Source organism: Strigops habroptila, chromosome 6, assembly GCF_004027225.2.
Source record: "Strigops habroptila isolate Jane chromosome 6, bStrHab1.2.pri, whole genome shotgun sequence".
Classification (NCBI taxonomy): Eukaryota; Metazoa; Chordata; class Aves; order Psittaciformes; family Psittacidae; genus Strigops; species Strigops habroptila.
In genome coordinates, this window is record NC_044282.2 from 55,726,742 (window position 1) to 55,746,502 (window position 19,761).

Consider the following 19,761-nt stretch of genomic DNA (forward strand, 5'->3'; position numbering starts at 1 on the left):
TCAGACTGTAGCTTCTTAAACATTTAAAAAAAATTTTTTGCTCAGTGTAAATTGTAGCATATAAATTTGTAACTGCTTAGATGTTAGAGTAGGTGTCAAATAAGATTATGTTTCTAGAATACGAAAGAAAAGCTTTTTACCTACATAATTATGATATTGGGAAAGCAACTGATGCCTTCACCCTATAAGCTTTATAGTTTCTTACCCTGGCCTCAGAAATTCACTAATACATAAAGGTTTGGGGTTTTTTTAAATGTTAAATCTGTAACACCTAGAATTTCATCATTCAGCATTTGACCTCACTACCATTTCTCTTCTACTATTTAATTAGTCTAAATTTTCATTATCTGAAGTATTTGTAAACAGCTGTCAAAACAATGGAGGTGTATAACTAATAACCTTGGCCAAGATGCTCCATTGCTAAGGAAGAAAACTACAGAGTATTACCCAGGCCAAGTCAATTATTTGGCCACCTGTCTTGAATACCAAGTTACTGCTTTCCACAGATATTATTGCAGATTTCCACGGGAATTCTACTATAATTGTATAATAATTGTAAAAAGGCAGAAACTTTCACTTCCTTTCTTTCAAGCTGTTTAAAAGTAAATCTAAAGGGCGAAGCCTGCCTAGAAAGAAGTCTGTGAAGTTCTGGTTACAGAAGTCAGTAAAGTCAAGATTTCATTATGGATGCCCCTCTCAATTTTAAACAATTCTTCCAAAATATCTGTCATGTGACATAACCACTTCAAGTAAAATGATGTGGCAGTTTGCTATCAAAGAAAATAGGGTTGGAGGGACCTGGAAAAGTCCACCTGCTCTGCCAGGCAAGAACAAACTACACAATACCTAAATCATTCCTGACAGACATTTGTCTAACCTGTTCTTAAAAATCTCCAACGATTACGGGACACGCTGTTATCAGTGTGAACGGTACAAGTTCATATATAGACTTCAGTACCATGATCTTATCAAATTACAGACTTCATGGTAGACTTTTTCCTATTGTTGATGGGGAGAGGGAGATTCAACTGCAACTAGAAAAAATAAATGTAACTCAATATAAATTTGTAAACTGATACCAAGTACTTACTGAGTAAATTGAAAATTAAACGAATAAAGGTTCAACAGAATGCATTTAACAATAAAGATCATACTTGGCAAGTAAATGTTTAAATCATTTTCCAAGAGCAAGCAGTCTCTCACAGATGTGACTATTAAAATCCATTTTACAGGTGGGAAAATGTTGACACATTAAGTGACCTACCCAGGGCCACATAGAAATAATATTTCAAGAAAAGTATTTCTGGCTCCCATTCCTATGCTCAGACCAGACCGTGCCTCCCTCACTGACCTACTTTGTCTGCACAGTAAATGTCAAAAGTGACACCCACCCTGTGTGAATTACTAACAAATGGTAAAAACAAAAACAAAAACAAGCTACAAACTTTTGGTATTTTATGATCAAAATCATACAAGCAAAATCTAGAATGCTTCCAAGCACTGTTGCTGATCACCAATTTACATCACATTTAAGTTATCACTACATAAACAGGTTACTAAGAAACAAACTACAGTGTGGATTTACAGCATGTCAGCCACTCTGCAATAACTGCCAACATACACAGTTTTATCCAGGTGTAAACACAGAGCAGCTTACTCCTCAATGGAAGTCTGGTAAGTTGCTTTGCATTTAGAGCATAGATAACACAGGCAGTTACAGCACAGGACCCAGCCTGTAACTCAAACCACAATCTAGCTTACCTCAATGCTAATACATTCCCACAGTAAAACACACAGATGGCACTGGAAGACAAGGTTTTCTAACTTTAAAAAAAAAATCATTAAGATGCTTTGTGAATACAACTGAAGTATCCCCACATACCTGTTTACTAGCTGATCAAACAATAAACTCTGATTCAAAGTTTCAAATCTGTTTTTCCTGGACCGACAACTTTTTCTGACTTCTATATCTCCGTTTATGCAAGCATGGTCCCCATCTCCCTTTTTTTCCCCTCGAAGGGGGTGGCTTTTGAGAGCTAAGAGAAATTTGTATTACTACTTCAAAATGCAGGAAACAACATTTTCACAAATAAGAATTAGTAAGAGAATACTTTGCAAGGACATAAAACAAAAGTTATGGAGCACAGTATAAGCACCCTTATATTCATTAATGTATTTTTTAAATTCCTATCAAAGTTATTTTACAAGCTATTTCTTCAGACTCAAGCTTGTTTCCTTATATGATAATTTTATTTTATTACAAAAATTTGGCATTCAAATATCCATTCAATATTTTTAAGTTAAAATCAACACTAAAATGCACACTTGGCCCCCAGTTTCAATTCTTAGTCTTTCAAGTACAGTATCAAAAGGTCAGATAAAACATACTGATTTCACGAGCAAATCTATACCAGCTACTCTGTACAGTGCCATACAAAAAGAGATCCCACTCCTGATTGTCCCTTAGGCATCACAATAAATAATAAAAATACCAAATATGCTTATGGGTTAACACATAGAGCAAACACAGAACTAAACAAGACAGAATTGATGAAAAAGGGACATAAAAGACAAAGCGGTTTTAGCTGAGATATGCAATGAGGTGGCAAGTTTGTAAGGTACAAGCATATAGGAAAAGTGTTTAAGGTAGCAGGAGCTGCAGACAAGGCAGGTCTCTCTAAAGCAATAGCAGGGTTATGTAAAGAACCACAGAAGGCCAAATTTTAAATGAGCAAAGAGAGTAAGTAAATTAAAGAGACCAGCTGGGAGAGGATGGCCAAAATTAGTTCATAACAGTAAATTTGGGAATTAAGGAAAACATCAAGATTGTGGCCAAGAGGTCTGAATTGAGAAGAGAAATGGAATTTCATCTAAGAATGTTCCCCATGTCCACAGAGAGCATCCAAGATGTTGACAGAAGAAAACTGAGCCAAAACAATAACTTCTCTGATCAAAATGGTCAGAGTAATCAGTAAAGTTATCAAAAATATATGCAACTGAAAATCATTGACATAAAATTGTTAAATGTAAAAGTAGATAGAAGAGGTCCACTGTAATACACTTACATAAGCTACGTCCATTTGGTAGTGTAGCACCAGGCTGAGAAGTTAACCTAGGAAACAATCGTATTAGACACACAAATAATGTTAACACTCTTTTGCCAAGCAAAAGTTATACTGTGAAAATAAACTTTAAACATAGAACGTTACATGATACACTATGACTTCAAAATCTTTGTGACATGTAGCCTCTGAAGAATCTGCTTCATGCCCAACATTGGAATGAGGACAAAACTGCCAAATACCAGTCATATGAATCCCCCCAATTATCTAAACATCTCTTTTGTTAATCCCTCCACTGTTCCCTCATGCCATGTCCTACTATTAACTCTCCCCTTAAGTTTTAGAACAGAAACTTAATATAGCTCTTCAAAGGCAATTATCATTCAAACACTTTGGATAAACCAGTAGAAGCAACAAAACTTTGGGGAAAAGGCTCAGCAATTCAAGATCACTATTAGACCCACAGCTTTAAATGCAAAGACATATCACAGTGGGTTCTACATGAGTAACAACATGAGTTTCAGTATGCTGGCCAAATTTTCATTTGACATAGCAATCTAAATTCTCCCAGCCACATTAAGTATTTTTTTTATTTCTCAGCATTTTTAACAGGTACAAGTCTACACTTATAAAACAAAAGAAATAGAAGGTGCATGAGTTTCAATATATTCACAGATGACCATGGCACATAATACACTATATTTAATTTATTCTGTTTTAAAAAGGAAAAACAAGCAAAAAACGAGATCTATTTTAAGATTTACATAGTTTTTAAATATACTTCATCCCAGCAGATGTCCAGTAGAGAATTACAGTCACTCTTACATACAAAGCATTGCAAGAATGATTTTGATTTGTACCTAAATATGAAATACATAGCTACAAAAGAATCAGTATTAACTGAAAGGTCAAGGCCCAGTAACATACTGCCTGATAATTACTTGTAATCATGTGAAGAACCTTATGAACACTAGAATGTTCTGTAAAATATTATTAATCAGAGTTATAAAATGAAACAAATTGCTTCTCTTTCAAGTTATAAAAATGTGGTAGGACTGAGGCTATATTTACTAAAATACAGTAATTTACTTGAGTCCTTATAACCAAAGAGAGGCTGAAAACAACAATGGAAAGAAACTTGACCATTATCCATTCCATAGACGATAATACTGGTTTCCTAATTAAAATATGTCTTCTTATAGCTTGAGTGCATAAAAATACCAATTAAGTCACTAAATTCAGATGTCTGAAGAAACTAGAATTCAGACTGCATCTCAAAATTACTTTCCATTTTTGCACAAATACGCATAGAAAGAAAACACAAAGATGAGAGGATTGATGTAACCCACATTCCAGAGCCTTTTTCCACTAGAAGAAAATTGTATTAAAATAACACTCTTCAAAAGTACTCTTGAGCATGAGCTGCAGCTCACTGGAGAAATAGCATAAGCAGGTTAACAATACAAGAAAAATTGGTAAGAATTCATTTTTCTCTTGGCACCAAGTTACCTGGACTGTCCAGCTGAGATGCTCCATTCCTCTCGCTGCCCAGTACTGCGTGATTTTGATTTGTCTTTGCACACAGGATCAGCATGTTTTGAGGTACGTTTGGCGGGAGGAGATACGTGGCTATCACTCAAACTAGCATCACTACCTTCATCTTTCTGAAAAATAAAAAACATCAGGCCGTACTTAATTGCCTCATTTCTATGTAACCTAAGAGAAGAGGAGGAAACTAGAGCTTAGTAAAAGGGAAGTCTCTATCACCAGCCTGTACGAGATACTAAAAATGTTTACTCTGAAAACATTACCAGAACCTAGAAAAATATTGAATTTTAAATATTAAACTCTTCTATAATATTTCACAGGTATTTCTGAACAAGCATTCAGTTTCTCTAACCCACTATATTTTGCGTATCATACATGACACTGCTACAGTTACCCTACTTGCAAAAGAACTAATAGTGCAGTAAAGAGAAAAAAGGCCTTAGGAAAATTAAGATATGTAGAAATACAGCATGAATTTATTCTACTGATATTATCTCTGCCATTATAATGCTTAAACAGTCACATTATGCTCTTCCTTCTTGTAAGAGTTTTGCAAGACCTTGTTCTCTTCTTTAGACCATCAAACACACAGCTAGGGCTAAGTGAAAGTGGACTTCATACTTCCATGGCACTTTTTGCCTAATGTATTCATTAACAGCATTATACACACCAACACCATTAGTCTTAACACCAGTAAGAATCACCTACACACTATCAGAGGGGTTTTCTGTCATGCTTATCAAAGGTAACGTATATTTGGGGGTGTTGGTTGATGAGAAACTTAACATGAGCTGGCAGTGTGCACTCGCAGCCCAGAAACCAACCGTATCCTGGGCTGCATCAAAAGAAGTGTGACCAGCAGGTCAAAGGAGGTGATCCTGCCCCTCTACTCTGCTCTCGTGAGACCTCACTTGGAGTACTGCATACAGTTCTGGTGTCCTCAACATAAAAAGGACATGGAGTTGTTGGAGCAAGTCCAGAGGAGGGCCACGAGGATGATAAGGGGGATGGAGCACCTCCCATATGAAGACAGGCTGAGGAAGTTGGGGCTGTTCAGCCTGGAGAAGAGAAGGCTGCATGGAGACCTCATAGCAACCTTCCAGTATCTGAAGGGGGCCTAAAAGGATGCTGGGGAGGGGCTCTTCTAATGAAGAGGGACTGTAGTGGTAGGACAAGGGGTAATGGCTTCAAACTTTAACAGGGGAAGTTAGATTCGATACAAGGAAGAAGTTCTTTACAGTGAGGGTGGTGAAGCACTGGAATGGGTTGCCCAGGGAGGTTGTGGATGCTCCATCCCTGGCGGTGTTCAAGGCCAGGTTGGACAGAGCCTTGGGCCACATGGTTTAGGATGAGGTCTCCCTGCCTATGGCAGGTGGGTTGGAACTATATGATCTTAAGGTCCTTTCCAACCCTTATGATTCTATGATTCTATGTATACAGAAATTCGAAGACAGTAGCAAGGCATTACTTCAGAGCTGCACATAAGAAATGGTCAGACAGCAAATTTTGGAGGATCTGCTTCTGTTAAGGTGAACTACAAAACAAAAATTAAAATCAAGATTCTATAAATTTTATATTCATATATAATTTATAATTGTAGCTTATGGAAACAGTCTTCATTGAAAAATCTAAATATCCTCCCTTGCAATGACAGAGTAACCGATTTCCAAACATGAAGGTCCAGGAATTGTCAGTAAGCACTTAAGAACAGAAGATAATTTTACTTATATGCAAGGAGATAATCACAGAAGGTCTATTTGTTCATCAGGCTTATTAGCAACAACAATTTGACTTGTACTCCAGATAATTCAACATCATGATGTCTCACGTACTCAAGAAAATTAAAAAGAAAAAAAGTCTTGTTCTGAAGAGAGGAAGGCAGACTATCACAGCACAGTATTTTAAAAATGGCAAAGCCTAAAGAACTCCAAATGTACAGGTGCAGCTCGACAGGACAGCTCAGCACCACTGAACCCTGGGACTGGCCCATGCACTCCCTACCTGGCTGCACCACTCCAATCTCCTCTGATCTTCTTCTGATGTTTCTCTGACCCACCATAGACGAAACTCACTCAAAAGTTCACTCTCCTCTGGTTATATTAGCTTCCTACCCAGTTAGTAGGAAGTTAGTGAGTGAGTTAGTGAGGTGAATAATATCACTGAGGAATCAAAGTAAAAAGTGCAAGAAAAAAACCATGAGGTGAGGACAGGACCGCTGCCTACAGGAAGAGCAAGCTGTGAGCGAAACAGGCTGCTTGCATCATACCTTCACATTTTGTTCCCCAATATATATTATTAACAAATATTAACTAATATTAAATACTTATAATACTAATAAATTAATACTGTATTCATTATGATATAATCTTTATTTACTGAATATGCTACATGTGGGTTTTACTTATAAACCCACATTAAAAAAAAAGATATTTCCATAACTCTGCAACTCCAAAATACCAACTTTTCACAAAATTTTAATAGTGGACATATTCACAGCTGAGTTCCGTAACCATTTGCATATGTACCTTTTGCTTTAATCAGCCACACGTTTATTTGCATGCTTAGAGAAACACATCATTGCTAAGTCAATTTTAGTAACTACTTTCTGAAACTATAAGAGCTACCCTGTGCAGGACAGAAGCAGAGTTTCAAGGTAAGCAACAGAACCAGTTTTAAACCGGCTAGGCAAGACAGAGAAAATGAAACTAAGGAAGAGGAACAAGCATATAATGAAGCTTTACGAGGGCTAACATTAAAGCTATTTTGTGAGCAGTGAAATTAATAAGGCACAGGTTCCTGCACCTCATCTTTCTAGATCTTCCCATGCAAAAATCCTAACTATTCCCAGGTCTCCTGTGACCACCTTTCTCCGCATTTCCTCCAGCTACCTGCCTCTGGTCCCAAGTCTCAAAATTAACTAGTATTCCTCATTTGTCCTATCCTTTTATTGGTCAAAGGCAACGCAGCGATGTAGTTACTTTGGAGTTACGTGCATGTCAAGTGGCCAGCTGGCAGGTAAACCAAAATATCAGCAATTAACCTGGAGACAAAATCCACTACATCAGGTCTCCATCTGCAACCGAGTCACCAATATTCACAAAATTTATAATGCTGAGTATCTCTGAGATCTCTAAATCAGTCAAATGAACAGATACCGGCCAACAGCTTCAAAAACTGGAAGGGCAGGCTAACTGTCAGTGCGATCACATCGGTGCCGTTGCCTGAGGAGCTGGACTAGTAATGAAGGGATTTACTTAACAGAGGTGATAATTCCTGGTTATTCTTTGTTTAGGATACTACTTTCAGTTGGGCTTCATTTGTCTGCATATTAACTGTACACAGTAATTTAGCAGGTACAAAGCAAGTCTAAATTTTAAGACAGTTAAGCCCAAACATTAACTTAAGTTAGGATGCCTGCTGTAGAAGATGCTCTAACATGCAAAATGTTTTACCATGAAGCAGTGACAAAGCTACTACAATGAGAAATCATTGCAATGTTAGATATATCTAATAAGAATCCAAGCTCCATTTTCCAGTTAACAATCTTAAAAATTCAAGCTCTAAGGAATCAAATCACACCTAGATTGCCATCCAGAACATTCACCTACCTACAGTAAAATATGGAGATGGAGCTTTCACTACACTCAAGAGATTAGCCAAATTGGGATATGCTACAACAAGAAATTAATTTCAATTTGAGAAGCCTTTTCAGAGAGCAGTCTATCCGCTGCTTCCTCCCATTTATAGCAAAAGAGGTCTAATGATTCCACTGCACTCAGTTTGCTCCCTCAAGTAACTGGGTCTCAAACCATTTATACTTTTTATGATTAAAAATAGCACTTCAGTTTCAACCCAGAAACTTATTACTTAACAGTACACACATCATGAAAATGTTCTGGGACTAGAAAGATAAATGTATGATACAAGCTCCAAACTTAAAAATTAAGAAATTAATAATGCAATTGCAGAAGTAGGAACCAATGCACTGAACTCCAAGCTCTTAATGAAACACTGGCACTGAAGCAAACGCACTCACATGCTGAGAGAATGCAGAGAATATGAATTAATAAAATCTTAATCATGTCATAAATTGCCTGAAAGCATACTAAAGCCACAAAGAAAAAGCAAGCATGGAAGAATCAAAAAATGAGTTTACATAGTGTCAGGTAGCACAAAGAGGTAAACAACATTTAGTGCAACGGTACTGATCTAACAGAAACGAGACCCGCCAAACTCCAGCTGTAATCCAGAACAACCAGAATCCAGCACAGCTTCTTACGGAAAGCACTTTCGCTAACAGTGAGTAAGTAAATAACTGAGTTAAAAGGATACAATCCGTGGTCTTGACTGGCAAAACAGTGTTCATTATTTTTGGATTCAAGAGTAAAATGGAATGTGACAGTTGAATGAATACTGCACTTTCACTGTTGAGCTAAGATTCAACAGCGTGAGTCTTGCAGGGGTAGTGGGCAAACACTCGAAACACACCTTCACTGAATGCAGTTGACTGCTGGTAGTGCTAAATCTAGAAACAAAATCTAAAATGAGTAAGTAAATAAAGCAATAAGATAAATATAGCTGCATAGTTACCTGTTTACTTTGTATGAAAAGGAAAAAGATGGAAAATGTGTTTATAATACACACATTCATGAACAAGCTATAAAAACACTGCTACACAATATTACCTGTAGTCTCTTCCATATCCATCCCTGAATTTCAAAATAATAGTTTGATATTAACAGAGTTTAATTTATAAGACAGGCAAGTCCTTAGGTTTTGAAAGAACACAAACTAGAAATAAGTTAATAAAACTGACAACTTCTCAATCTATCGTTTTAGGAAAAAAGTGACACCACCAATACAGCTTTTCAGTGTGACTGAAGGGCACACACACAAAGGGAGGCCTCACTGACAAGGGCCTGCCTTCAGGTATATCACAGGGACCACCTAGTTAAAGCATGATAGCTGATTAATTTTAAAGTTAGAATACAAAGATTACTTCTGGCATAGTGAAGGGCTTTCTTCTGGTTTTTAAGTTGAACCTCCTGGCCAAGAGAATATCCAAAGAACTCCTCGCTACACTGCTGGTCTCAACACTCCAAGATTCACAATCCAGCAGTCTTGGTAACACAGGATGAGTATGAACCACTTCTATCCCTGTTGTCTCCAAGTACATGAAGGCAAGTTCATCGAGTTTTTGAGTAAGGGCTGACATTCAAACCACAACCACACCTTGCAATTTCTGAAAAAGACTCCATCTGGTTTGCCACAGGTTCGGCTGTACTAAAACACAGGCAATGCAGACATGAATATTTGACTTCTCCACCATGGTCAAACTTGCTCTCCTTGCCATCCACTTTGTGGGTCACACCCTTCTCATAAGCCTCTGACACACCCAGAAAGTTAGCACGATTGCTCATGCAACTTCACAAGTCACACATGAGAGTTTCCAACCTGGTGTCTTAAACCTTTCAGCATCTATGTTTTCCTCTTTGCTATGATCTCTTCCTTTGTCTATGACATGAAATTAAGACACAACAACATTCAATCTTCAACTGATCCATGCTATTCCTCCAGATTCTGTTAGAAGTACATACTATTTTAAATAGTTTTTCTTTTTGCCCCACTGAACAAGCATGAAACACCCCAAAATTTACTTTTGTCTCAAAAGTAACAAACATTTTCAAGAAATTTGCTTTAGCTACAGGTTTTCAAAAGTCTCTACTTCTAACTTTAGTTTATTCTTTGCTTCTGATATTTAAAAGTAACTTTTTCCTCTCTGAAAAGACAACAATGACTTGAGACATCTCTCAATCTACTTTTACTAACCTTGGAGAAACTGAATCCAGGTCCCACAACTACTCCTACCATAATTTAAAACGTATCTTGTGAATAACAATGCATCTTCTGAGATGTCCAAGAATATTAATAATCTAGATCAATATTTTAAAAGTACAAGTGAAAAAAATCCTATCTACCTTTTCCCCTAACATGCAAAGTTTTGTGGAAATAGGCTGTGCATGAAAAGAAATGAAATACATATTCAGGGATATTTTAGGCATTTAAATAAACATTTTTATCTCAATGGTATAAAAAGATAAAAGTTGTCTTCCAAAACTTGCATTTAATGAAAAAATGTGATTGTGTCCCCGGTGTACCAATTAGTTAAGCTGATCACTCATCTTTGCCCTCAGATAACATTGCCCTCAGTTAACAAATAACTTGTTTTTTCTGTGTTTGAACTATAACGTCATTGCAAACATACCAATAAAATACACCAAAACCACTCTCTATCTTTCTGTCCAGCGATTCTGGATAAACCATTTGCTCCCTTGTGTATCAGTTTCTGCAAAGGTAAAAAGGATGGATTAAAACATGAACTTCTACAAATTTATCACATTAAAGATCTACTTTAAGATCTATTGCTGAAAGTTAGGTAAGAGCTAGGTATCCTTCCTAATGCATTTTTGGGCTAGGCATAATAAGCAATTAAAAAAATCAAAAGGCTTCACAATCTCTTTGAGGTATTTTTAGTTTTACTCTTATTTGGTTCCAAGTCCTAGTAACCAGATCAAACAAATTTTCTACCATGACTGCAACATCATCTGACCAGAATCTAATAAATCCCTTCCCTTCAAATCCTAAATTCCCCACTTTGCTATACAGTATCTTCACAAAAAAAAAAAAGACTAAAACTGTCCTTTATGCTCATTACAAATTTTCAGTAGCTGAAACGCTCTCATCAGCATGCTCAAACTAAGGACCACACCTTGCTTTACACATCTGCACTATATCCTAATTTCAGGATGACACATTGCACTACCCACTCTCTCCAGCACCAACACATCCTAACAAGCTCCTCTTCTCTCCCCACCCCATCCCACATTATCCTGGCAAATGCCTTCAGCCCCTCTTCTATGGGAGGACTGGCTACCTGCTTGGTGGAAAGAGGTAAGACCTGATACACTTGTCTGGGGGAAGACGGTAACATGACTCAACTTGAGGTCGCATAATACAGCAGGCTGTATTCATGTCTGCACAGTACGTACTGCCACATGCTAAACATCTACCTTTGTGTCCTAAAAATCCAGTGTAAGTATACTGCCTGTGCCTTCAAATGACAAGAAGCTGGGGGGAGAAGGGGGCGAGGAGGGAACGTATTTCCATTAAAGCACATTAACTACCTTACTAATAACTTCAAGTTTCATTAAGGGCCTTGTGTGTTAACCTTACTGATAGCTTAAGAAGAGCTAAAGTTGGCTTAGAAGAACCCATCTCCTAGTTGCATTTCTCTCATTTTCACTTGTTTGCACACAGTCATTGATCAGACATTGGCTTTCCACAGGTGTTAAGGAAAACTAACAAGATTCATGCTTAAGTGCTTGATGATCTTGGAATAAACAACTATTAATGCTGTATTTCATTAGTGATAATGACAGTAAAGAATGCCTCAACTGCAGGATGATCGAAATTCTTTTAATATTCAGCTTCTGCGGCATTTTTCAGTAAGCAGTGCTTACATCAATAATAGCTATTAAGACTATAAAGAAACCCATCATCTAGACTTTTTCAGAAAAAATAAGTTCTTCCCAACTTATTCAGGTAAAAACCCGTAATTTTTTTGCATGAGAAGATTCACTTCATTTTTTCAACAGATCTCCATTGTATTTCCTGGAACTCTCCAATTCTAGAATTACAGGTTATTTAATAAATGTGAAAACTTTGGAGGGAAGTTAAAAGTTTACAAGTTAAAAATAGAAACCGCTACCTACAACACTGTTCAGTGGGAATTTTCACACTTTCAAACATTCCCTCTGTCTATAACAGAAAAAGACACCCATTCATATGCAGGCTGAGTGCCCTTCAACGACTTCTGATCTGACATCCAAAAAACTCTTGCAGTCTATGGGCTACTTGTGGATTCATGAAAGAAAGGAAGAATCAGCTACAGAGAAGCCTCTGACAAACTATGACAGAGCCCATAAATAGCAAGCTGAGGTTTGTCCTCAACCGATCATCACTGCTCTGCTCCAAGCATTTCCACCACAAGCGTTCCTCTCCCCTCCTTTGTGCCTTCACTGAAACTAGGGTGATATTGTGATCAGCAGGTCGAGAGAGGTGATTCTCCCCCTTTGCTCTCGTGAGACCCCGCTGGAGTACTGCATCCAGCTATGGGGCCCCAACATAAGAAGGATGTGGAGCTGTTGGAGCCAGTCCAGAGGAGGCCACAAAGATGCTCAGAGGGCTGGAGCACCTCTGCTATGGAGACAGGCTGAGAGAGCTGGGCTTGTTCAGCCTGGAGAAGAGAAGGCTCCGGGGAGATCTTAGAGCAGCTTCCAGTGCCTAAAGGGGCTGACAAGAAATCTGCAGAGGTGCTTTTGACATGGGCATGTAGAGACAGGACAAGGGGGAATGGCTTTAAACTTTAACTGAAAGAGAAGAGATTTAGATTAGATATAAGGAAAACATTCTTCCCTGTGAGGGTGGTGAGACACTGGCATAGGTTGTCCAGAGAAGCTGTGGCTGCCCCATCGCTGGCAGTGTTCAAGGCCAGGTTGGACAGGGCTTGGAGTAACCTGGGAAGGTGTCCTTACCCATGGCAGGGGGGTTGGAACTAGATGATCTTCAAGGTCCCTTCCAACTCAAACCATTCTGTGATTCTATGATTGTGAATTTTCAGCTGATAATCATATAATCACAGAATGATTTGGGTTGGAAAGGACCTTAAGATCACCTAGTAGTTCTAACCTCTCTGCCATGGGCAGGGATGCCTCGCACTAGACCATGTTGCCCAAGGCTTTGTCCAACCTGACTTTGAACAGTGCCAGGGATTTATTTATTATTTATATTAATATATAAATATATTTATATAATTATAAATATATATTAATATAATTATATATATTAATATAATATATATTAATATAATTATATATTAATATAATTAATATATTAATATTAATATAAATATATAAATATATTTATATTAATATATATTTATTATTTATTTATTATACCATTTACCACTTCTTTGGGCAACCCATTCCAGTGCCTCACCACCCTCACAGTAAAGAACTTCTTCCTTATATCTAACCTGAACTTCCCCTGTCTAAGTTTAAACCCATTACCCCTTGTCTTTTCGCTACAGTCCCTGATGAAGAGTCCCTCTCCAGCACTCCTGTAGGCCTCCTTCAACGAGAGGGATGGATGGGAGGTAAGGGGAAGCAGGAGGATGTGGGGAAGAGGATTAGTTTGAGCCAAACCAGTAACCTGATCCTGATTCAGCTGATCAAATGGCCAGCAAGCATTAGTACTGGCAAGCCTATTTGTTCTCACAATTAAGGAGTTAACCGTTCGCAGCACACATGAAATCACACACATTCAGAAGAGCAAGTCTGCAGAGAAGAGGTCTCTACTTGCTGCATGGAGGTCCACACCTCACTCAGAAGTTTTTTTAGAAATCTGCATAACAGAAGTTTTTAAAACCACCGATATTCCTAATTTAACACTGAAGGAATACTAAAAGCAAGGCATTTTTAGTCAGAACCATATTAACCATTTCCATGTGTTTCTAGATTATGTTAACTAAGACTTTTAAAGCAAAAGTTATATTCACGTAAACATTCAAGAATAATTACAATTCAAAAGTGGAAAAAATTAAAACAGTCAAACAACAAGTTTTTTCCCTACCCTTAGTCCTCAAAATCCATTTTGTTTCTGCTGAAAAACCCCATCTCAAAGAAAGTCTGGAGGACATGGCCTCCTTTCAGTACTACTATAAAGCTAAATAAAGATGCAGAATTATGTGAATGAGGATAGCAAGTAAAAGAACAGAGAGAACCCATGGACCAAAGGGGTCCCTAAAGTTTGGAGATGACCAAGTACTTGAGTCATTAAACTAAGCAAGGACATCTCTGTAGCAAGTGAAACTACAGGAAGGTGGCCTCCTGTGTGAAAGAAAAAAACCCAAAACACAACGTGGGATTAAAAGCACTTCTGTATCTCCAGCTACAACGCTCTTGAAGACAGTATTTCAAAAGAAAAAATTAAAATCGTAACATGAAATCTTACGATTAATGTATTGTAATTTAAATCATAATAAAAACAACATTCAAGGTCTGAAAGATAAATCAGAGAAATAATAGAAGGTAGTTATTAAGTATTTGGAATAAGAGATTGATGAAGCATGACAACAAATTTTCATGAAAGTAATCTCTTCCACAGTTACAGAAAGAACAGCTTCTTCATTTCAGGTTATTTAAACAGCTTGGCTCAACTACTTACCCATTTAAAAAGAAGCACTTGACTGGAGGTTGGAGAAGAGCAAAACGCCCATTCCCACATTATGAAAATGCCCAAACTGAACTATCTGCTCCTAGTGCAACTGGACATAAACCTTTCCACCAAAGCTTTACATTAGTTTGGTCATTAAACACGAAATTCAGAATAAGCTACAAAAACTATGGAACTTGGACAAGCTCATAAATTCTGCATTTCTGGTAGAAGTACTAAAGCTACCTTCTTTATACCTAGTTCAACTGTAGTTGAAGCTATTATAGCATAAACATACTCAACAGTGCAAAATGAAAAAGCTTACAGTAGGTAACACATTCATCTTACAACTGGTTGAAAAGTGACCTGTCTTAATAGCTACCAAGCAAGAAGAAATTAAATTTATTCAGGAAAAGAGTCCAAGCAAGTATAAATGCAAAACAACAACTGAACAATTTAAAGCAAAATTAATGGTTAAAATAAACCATGAAAATCCCAAAGGTAATAAAGACGGTGTTTTAAGAGTAAACTCAAGAGATGGAAAATTTGTTTAGAAAAAGCAGCAAAGCATGAAGACTACCAAAAAAAAAAAAAAAGGGATGAAAAAGGCTGAAAACCATTGTCAGCTCCCTTTGCAGTAACTGGGTTCATGAGTGATACTACCCACACACAAAGTAACACATTAACACTAAAACATCTAATGAACAATCAGCGACCTTTAAAATGGCCACAACTCCAGTGAAAGCTTCACTGATGCCTACTCACTGGATGCTTTGGTTTGAGAAGGGATTTATAAAGTTTTACAGTGAAATCATTTAAACTATCAATAGATTGGAATGAAAACTTTCCCACATTATATAGGAAATACTCAACAATTTAGGGCGGGATGTGCAGAACTATACCACATCCAACTGAAACTGCAGGGGGATGGAGGTGATCAGAATGTAATTACCCGAGCTAATTATCTTGCATAACCCCAAGCTGTATGCCACTCTTGCAAAAATTGTCATGAGATCTTTCACAGCAATGGGTTCAGCATTCTGCTTTAAGTTTAAACTGAAAGACAGTAGTTGGAGAAGCAGCTTTTATTAATATTACTTTGGGACAAGCCCAGTATTCAGAGGAAGCAATGCAGCACACCAAGTATCAACACCATTTCCTGAGTATTCTTTGGAGGTCTTACTCACTCACTGGATTAGTCCCTGGATTGCTTCCTTTTACGGCCCGCTAACAGTGTGAGAGCAAAGATAGCCAGCTTCCAACAGGATGCGCAACTGCCTCCCAAACCAAACCGTGCACGCTGTGGAGGTGTCCCGACTCCAGATAGTGGCCCAGACTGATTTGGCAAGATACATAGGAAGAAATCAAACTCAGGACAGCCCTTCGGAAACATGGAAGGATTACAAATGCTGACTGTATGCTATTTTGACAGAAACTTGGACATAGATTGCTTCCAACAATTGCTCAATTTCCCACTGTTCACAGATGTATTAATACCAGGCTACCAAGGAACAGACTGCACGATTCGTTTTAGATCACTGATTTTCTCCTCCTAAGCCCCAAAAGAGCAGCAGACTACTAAACCAGAAGAACCCGAGATTTTATTACACACTGAAAAGATGAAACTTCTTGGGAATCTTCCTTTATATGAAATTGTTTAGAATAACTTCAAAAAGCTCTGTATTTCAGGATGTATTTCAAAAAACTGTAAAAGCATTAGCCTCAGCACCTTTATTGATGTGACTGTAAACGCCAACAGTAAGACAATGCACTTCTTTAAAAACATAGCCATTTGCTTTTATTGCCCTGAAGAGCTTTACGGGGTGGAGGGGAGGGGGGGGTGGTCAGCAAGTGTAATTTTTCCAGCACGAGAAGGAAACTCTAACTTTTTCTATAGCTTTAATTAAAGCCCAAGAACATCCAGAACACTGCAAGACTCTTTGCAAAGACGACAAAGAAATATGTTAATTTGAATCAGGCTCTCTCATAAAGGAAAACTTAATTTTTAGAAAGCTCTAAGGGGTGCATTGAAAGCCAGTATTTTAAAAGAAATAATTTTTTCATTTTCTCTATTTTCAATAGCTGACCATGAAAGACTTTTTAAGGAGTAAAGCCTATCAATGAGCTTACACTACAAAACTGAATTATCACCCAGAAATGAGAAAAAAATATTCATTGTTACAGACTGAGAAATTACAGTAAAAGACACTAAAATATACTGGTATTAGAGCAAGGAAATGCTGCTCAACTTTATACCTTCCAACACTACTGCACTCGATGTCAATCCTCAAGTCCGTGTTTGCTCCTATTAGCAATTAAGTACAATGGAGAGCTCTAGGTTGCCACCAAGTAAGTTGAACGATGTTGGCAGCACTACTTTTAGCTAGGATCGTGTGTTACAATTATCACAGTACCCTCAAGGAGCTCTTAAGGCACTGCTAATGCTTTCTCGACTAATTAAATTAAGCTGATCTTGTATACATTTCTAAAATGTCTAAGTGTTTATTTCACAATAAATTCACTAGTTTTCTTGATCAACATTTTTGATTTGTGTTTTCAGATGACTGAGAAAAATCATTTCAATTGCCAAATAAGTGTTTCCACAATCACGGCTCAATATCTGAAAACATCAAACATCAGTAAATCTAAAGCACAAATTTAACCAGTTATGGTCACAGTATACTCAATTCTTTCACAGTGTGAACTAAGTCCATCAGATTTGTTAAGTCTTGTGTTACAATTCTATGTTTCTGAAAACTTTGGAAGATTTTTATGCACTTTTCTCATCAGAATGCTTCAATATAAAACCATATCACTTCCCAAGTTTTAATGCTAGAAGAAAAAAAATACATATAATTCATATAAAGATAGAACATAAATGTACATAAGGATGGCTTCAATTTCTATTAAATAGTGCATAAATCAGTCCTGGAAACAGGAAGAAAACAGCCCAGTTTTTCCTCTCCAGTACCCTCTCCGTGCACTCCGCTATGACATCATTTCAGAGAATAAACTTCCTGGCTCCTTGATCCATTTAGTGAGGGATTTTGTTCATTTTAATCTGGCTTCTGGTTAGTGGACACACACGTATTTATCTCAATCACTGAACGCATGGTCGCCAATCAATAATTCAAAACTGTTTACTTTTCAAAGACTGACATCATTGCTTTCTCAAGATGAGCAAGTACTATAAACGGAATACAGAGGATACAATAAAGACATTTAGACTATTACAGCCCATTTCCACAGAATGTGTGTTGCTTCCAGATTCAGATCAAACAAAAATGGACACTATTAATATGTAACTCGACATAATATTGAACAGGAAGACTAGAAACTAGTTCTTGGGAGAGGAGGGATTCAAGTCTGTCCTTGTAAATGTATGCAAAAAAAACCCAACCCTTATGTATACCAGAAAAAACCTGGAGATAGAAAAAAGGAGGAAAAAGGAAACAGATATAAAAAAAGTGCAAAGCGGCTCTTAACCCCTCATCTGGTCTAATCAGCATCCTACAGGATGCCGTTAGATTGCTAACTGAGTTTGTGTTGCTAATAAGGAACAAATAGATGATCTTTTCAAATACATTCTGAAAGGTAATTACAATCGCTGCCACTGAAGAGCATTTCTCTGGGAGTCCGAGTCAGAACCTCTGTGGAAGAAAATGAAGCCACATAGCGCAAATAAGAAGCGTACCATCTCTGCCAGAGCTCCAAATTCTAGCTGCCCATTAACCCGATTAACTGCTGGTAGTAAGGCTGGTTTCCTGACGTGACACCCAAAAGATTTCAAAAGGACACACTGTTCCAGTCAACTTTGGAAAAAAAATACATACAACTGCATGAAAACGATTCCAGTGCACTTTCTGCACAAAACAGCCTCACTATCTGTCTCCCGACAGTTGCTTCCAAAAGCAAAGGCTTTGTCTTCCTACTGCTACACTTATTCATGTTCTAATCGCTGAAATCCTCCTCTGGCACTACTTCAAGAAGATTCAGGAGCTCAAGAGAAAGACGCTGTATCACTGACAAATAGTTACATCTGGGGAATAAAAACAGCTGTACAAAGACAACTGTAAAATACAGTGGGATATAGATATTCTACAAAATTCACTGGGAGAAAGAAAAATAAAGAAATAAACGAAAAATTCTTCCAGGATAACTTCTGCTCACCTTTGGCAATCACATCTTAAAAATAAAATTACCTCAAATGCATGAGACCTGTCGTGAAGTGAAACAATCCCACTGCCACAGACCGAAACATACACTTAACTTTAGAAAAAACGCTTTTTCAGAAGCGTGGGCAATATCCTGGGATGTATTTACAGATCTTACTACAATGTTTTGCACAATCTCCTTTCCTTACACCATGACAATAACATAATTTAAACATTTTAATGATTTGTAGTATAAAAATACTATTCATAGATGAAAAATATTCGGAAAGAAGCCTAAGCTGTTGGGTTTTTTTAGCAGCAGTAAACTCCCTGCAAAGTAAGCCAGTAAGAGTTACACTAAACTTTGCCTCACAAACCACAAGACCCACGATATGAATAAACAGAAACTGCACACTAGAACAAGCAGAACAGCTTTTTACAGCCATGGTGCTGCATCCCCATGAGTCTAATGAAATTAAACAAGGAAGAAATAGGGACAAGGAGGGAAAGTACAATGGGGGAAGGGAAAAACTGTGAAGCATGAAAGAGCTGAAAGAGAAGCACAGAAGGCATGGAATACCTAGTCAGGGGTTTTTTGAGGGGGGGTTTGGGGAGGGTTCTGTTTTGTTTGGGGGTTTGGATTTTTTTTGGTATTTTAAAACTAGAAGTAGGGGGCAAAAGGTTTTGTGACAATTCCAGGTGCCATCCTTCTGATCTGCCTCTGG

The 19,761-nt window shown here is 37.5% G+C and overlaps 1 protein-coding gene across 7 annotated transcripts in view; it reads right to left on the reverse strand.

Moving 5' to 3' along the window:
* ATAD2B (ATPase family AAA domain containing 2B) overlaps positions 1-19,761 on the reverse strand; it is a 78,355-nt gene that overhangs the window by 57,042 nt on the left and 1,552 nt on the right. For 3 of the 7 annotated variants that reach the window (XM_030489360.1, XM_030489356.1, XM_030489355.1), the window contains exons 2-4: positions 4,572-4,726; positions 3,066-3,112; positions 1,883-2,036 (exon numbers count right to left, since the gene is read on the reverse strand). In XM_030489360.1, coding sequence (XP_030345220.1) covers positions 1,883-2,036; positions 3,066-3,112; positions 4,572-4,726 — 356 coding nt within the window. Of the gene's footprint in view, positions 1-1,882; positions 2,059-3,065; positions 3,113-4,571; positions 4,727-6,078; positions 6,145-6,721; positions 6,993-8,218; positions 8,823-19,761 lie in introns of those variants that run through there. The other 4 variants (XM_030489358.1, XM_030489357.1, XM_030489362.1 and 1 more) reach the window with 4 other exon arrangements.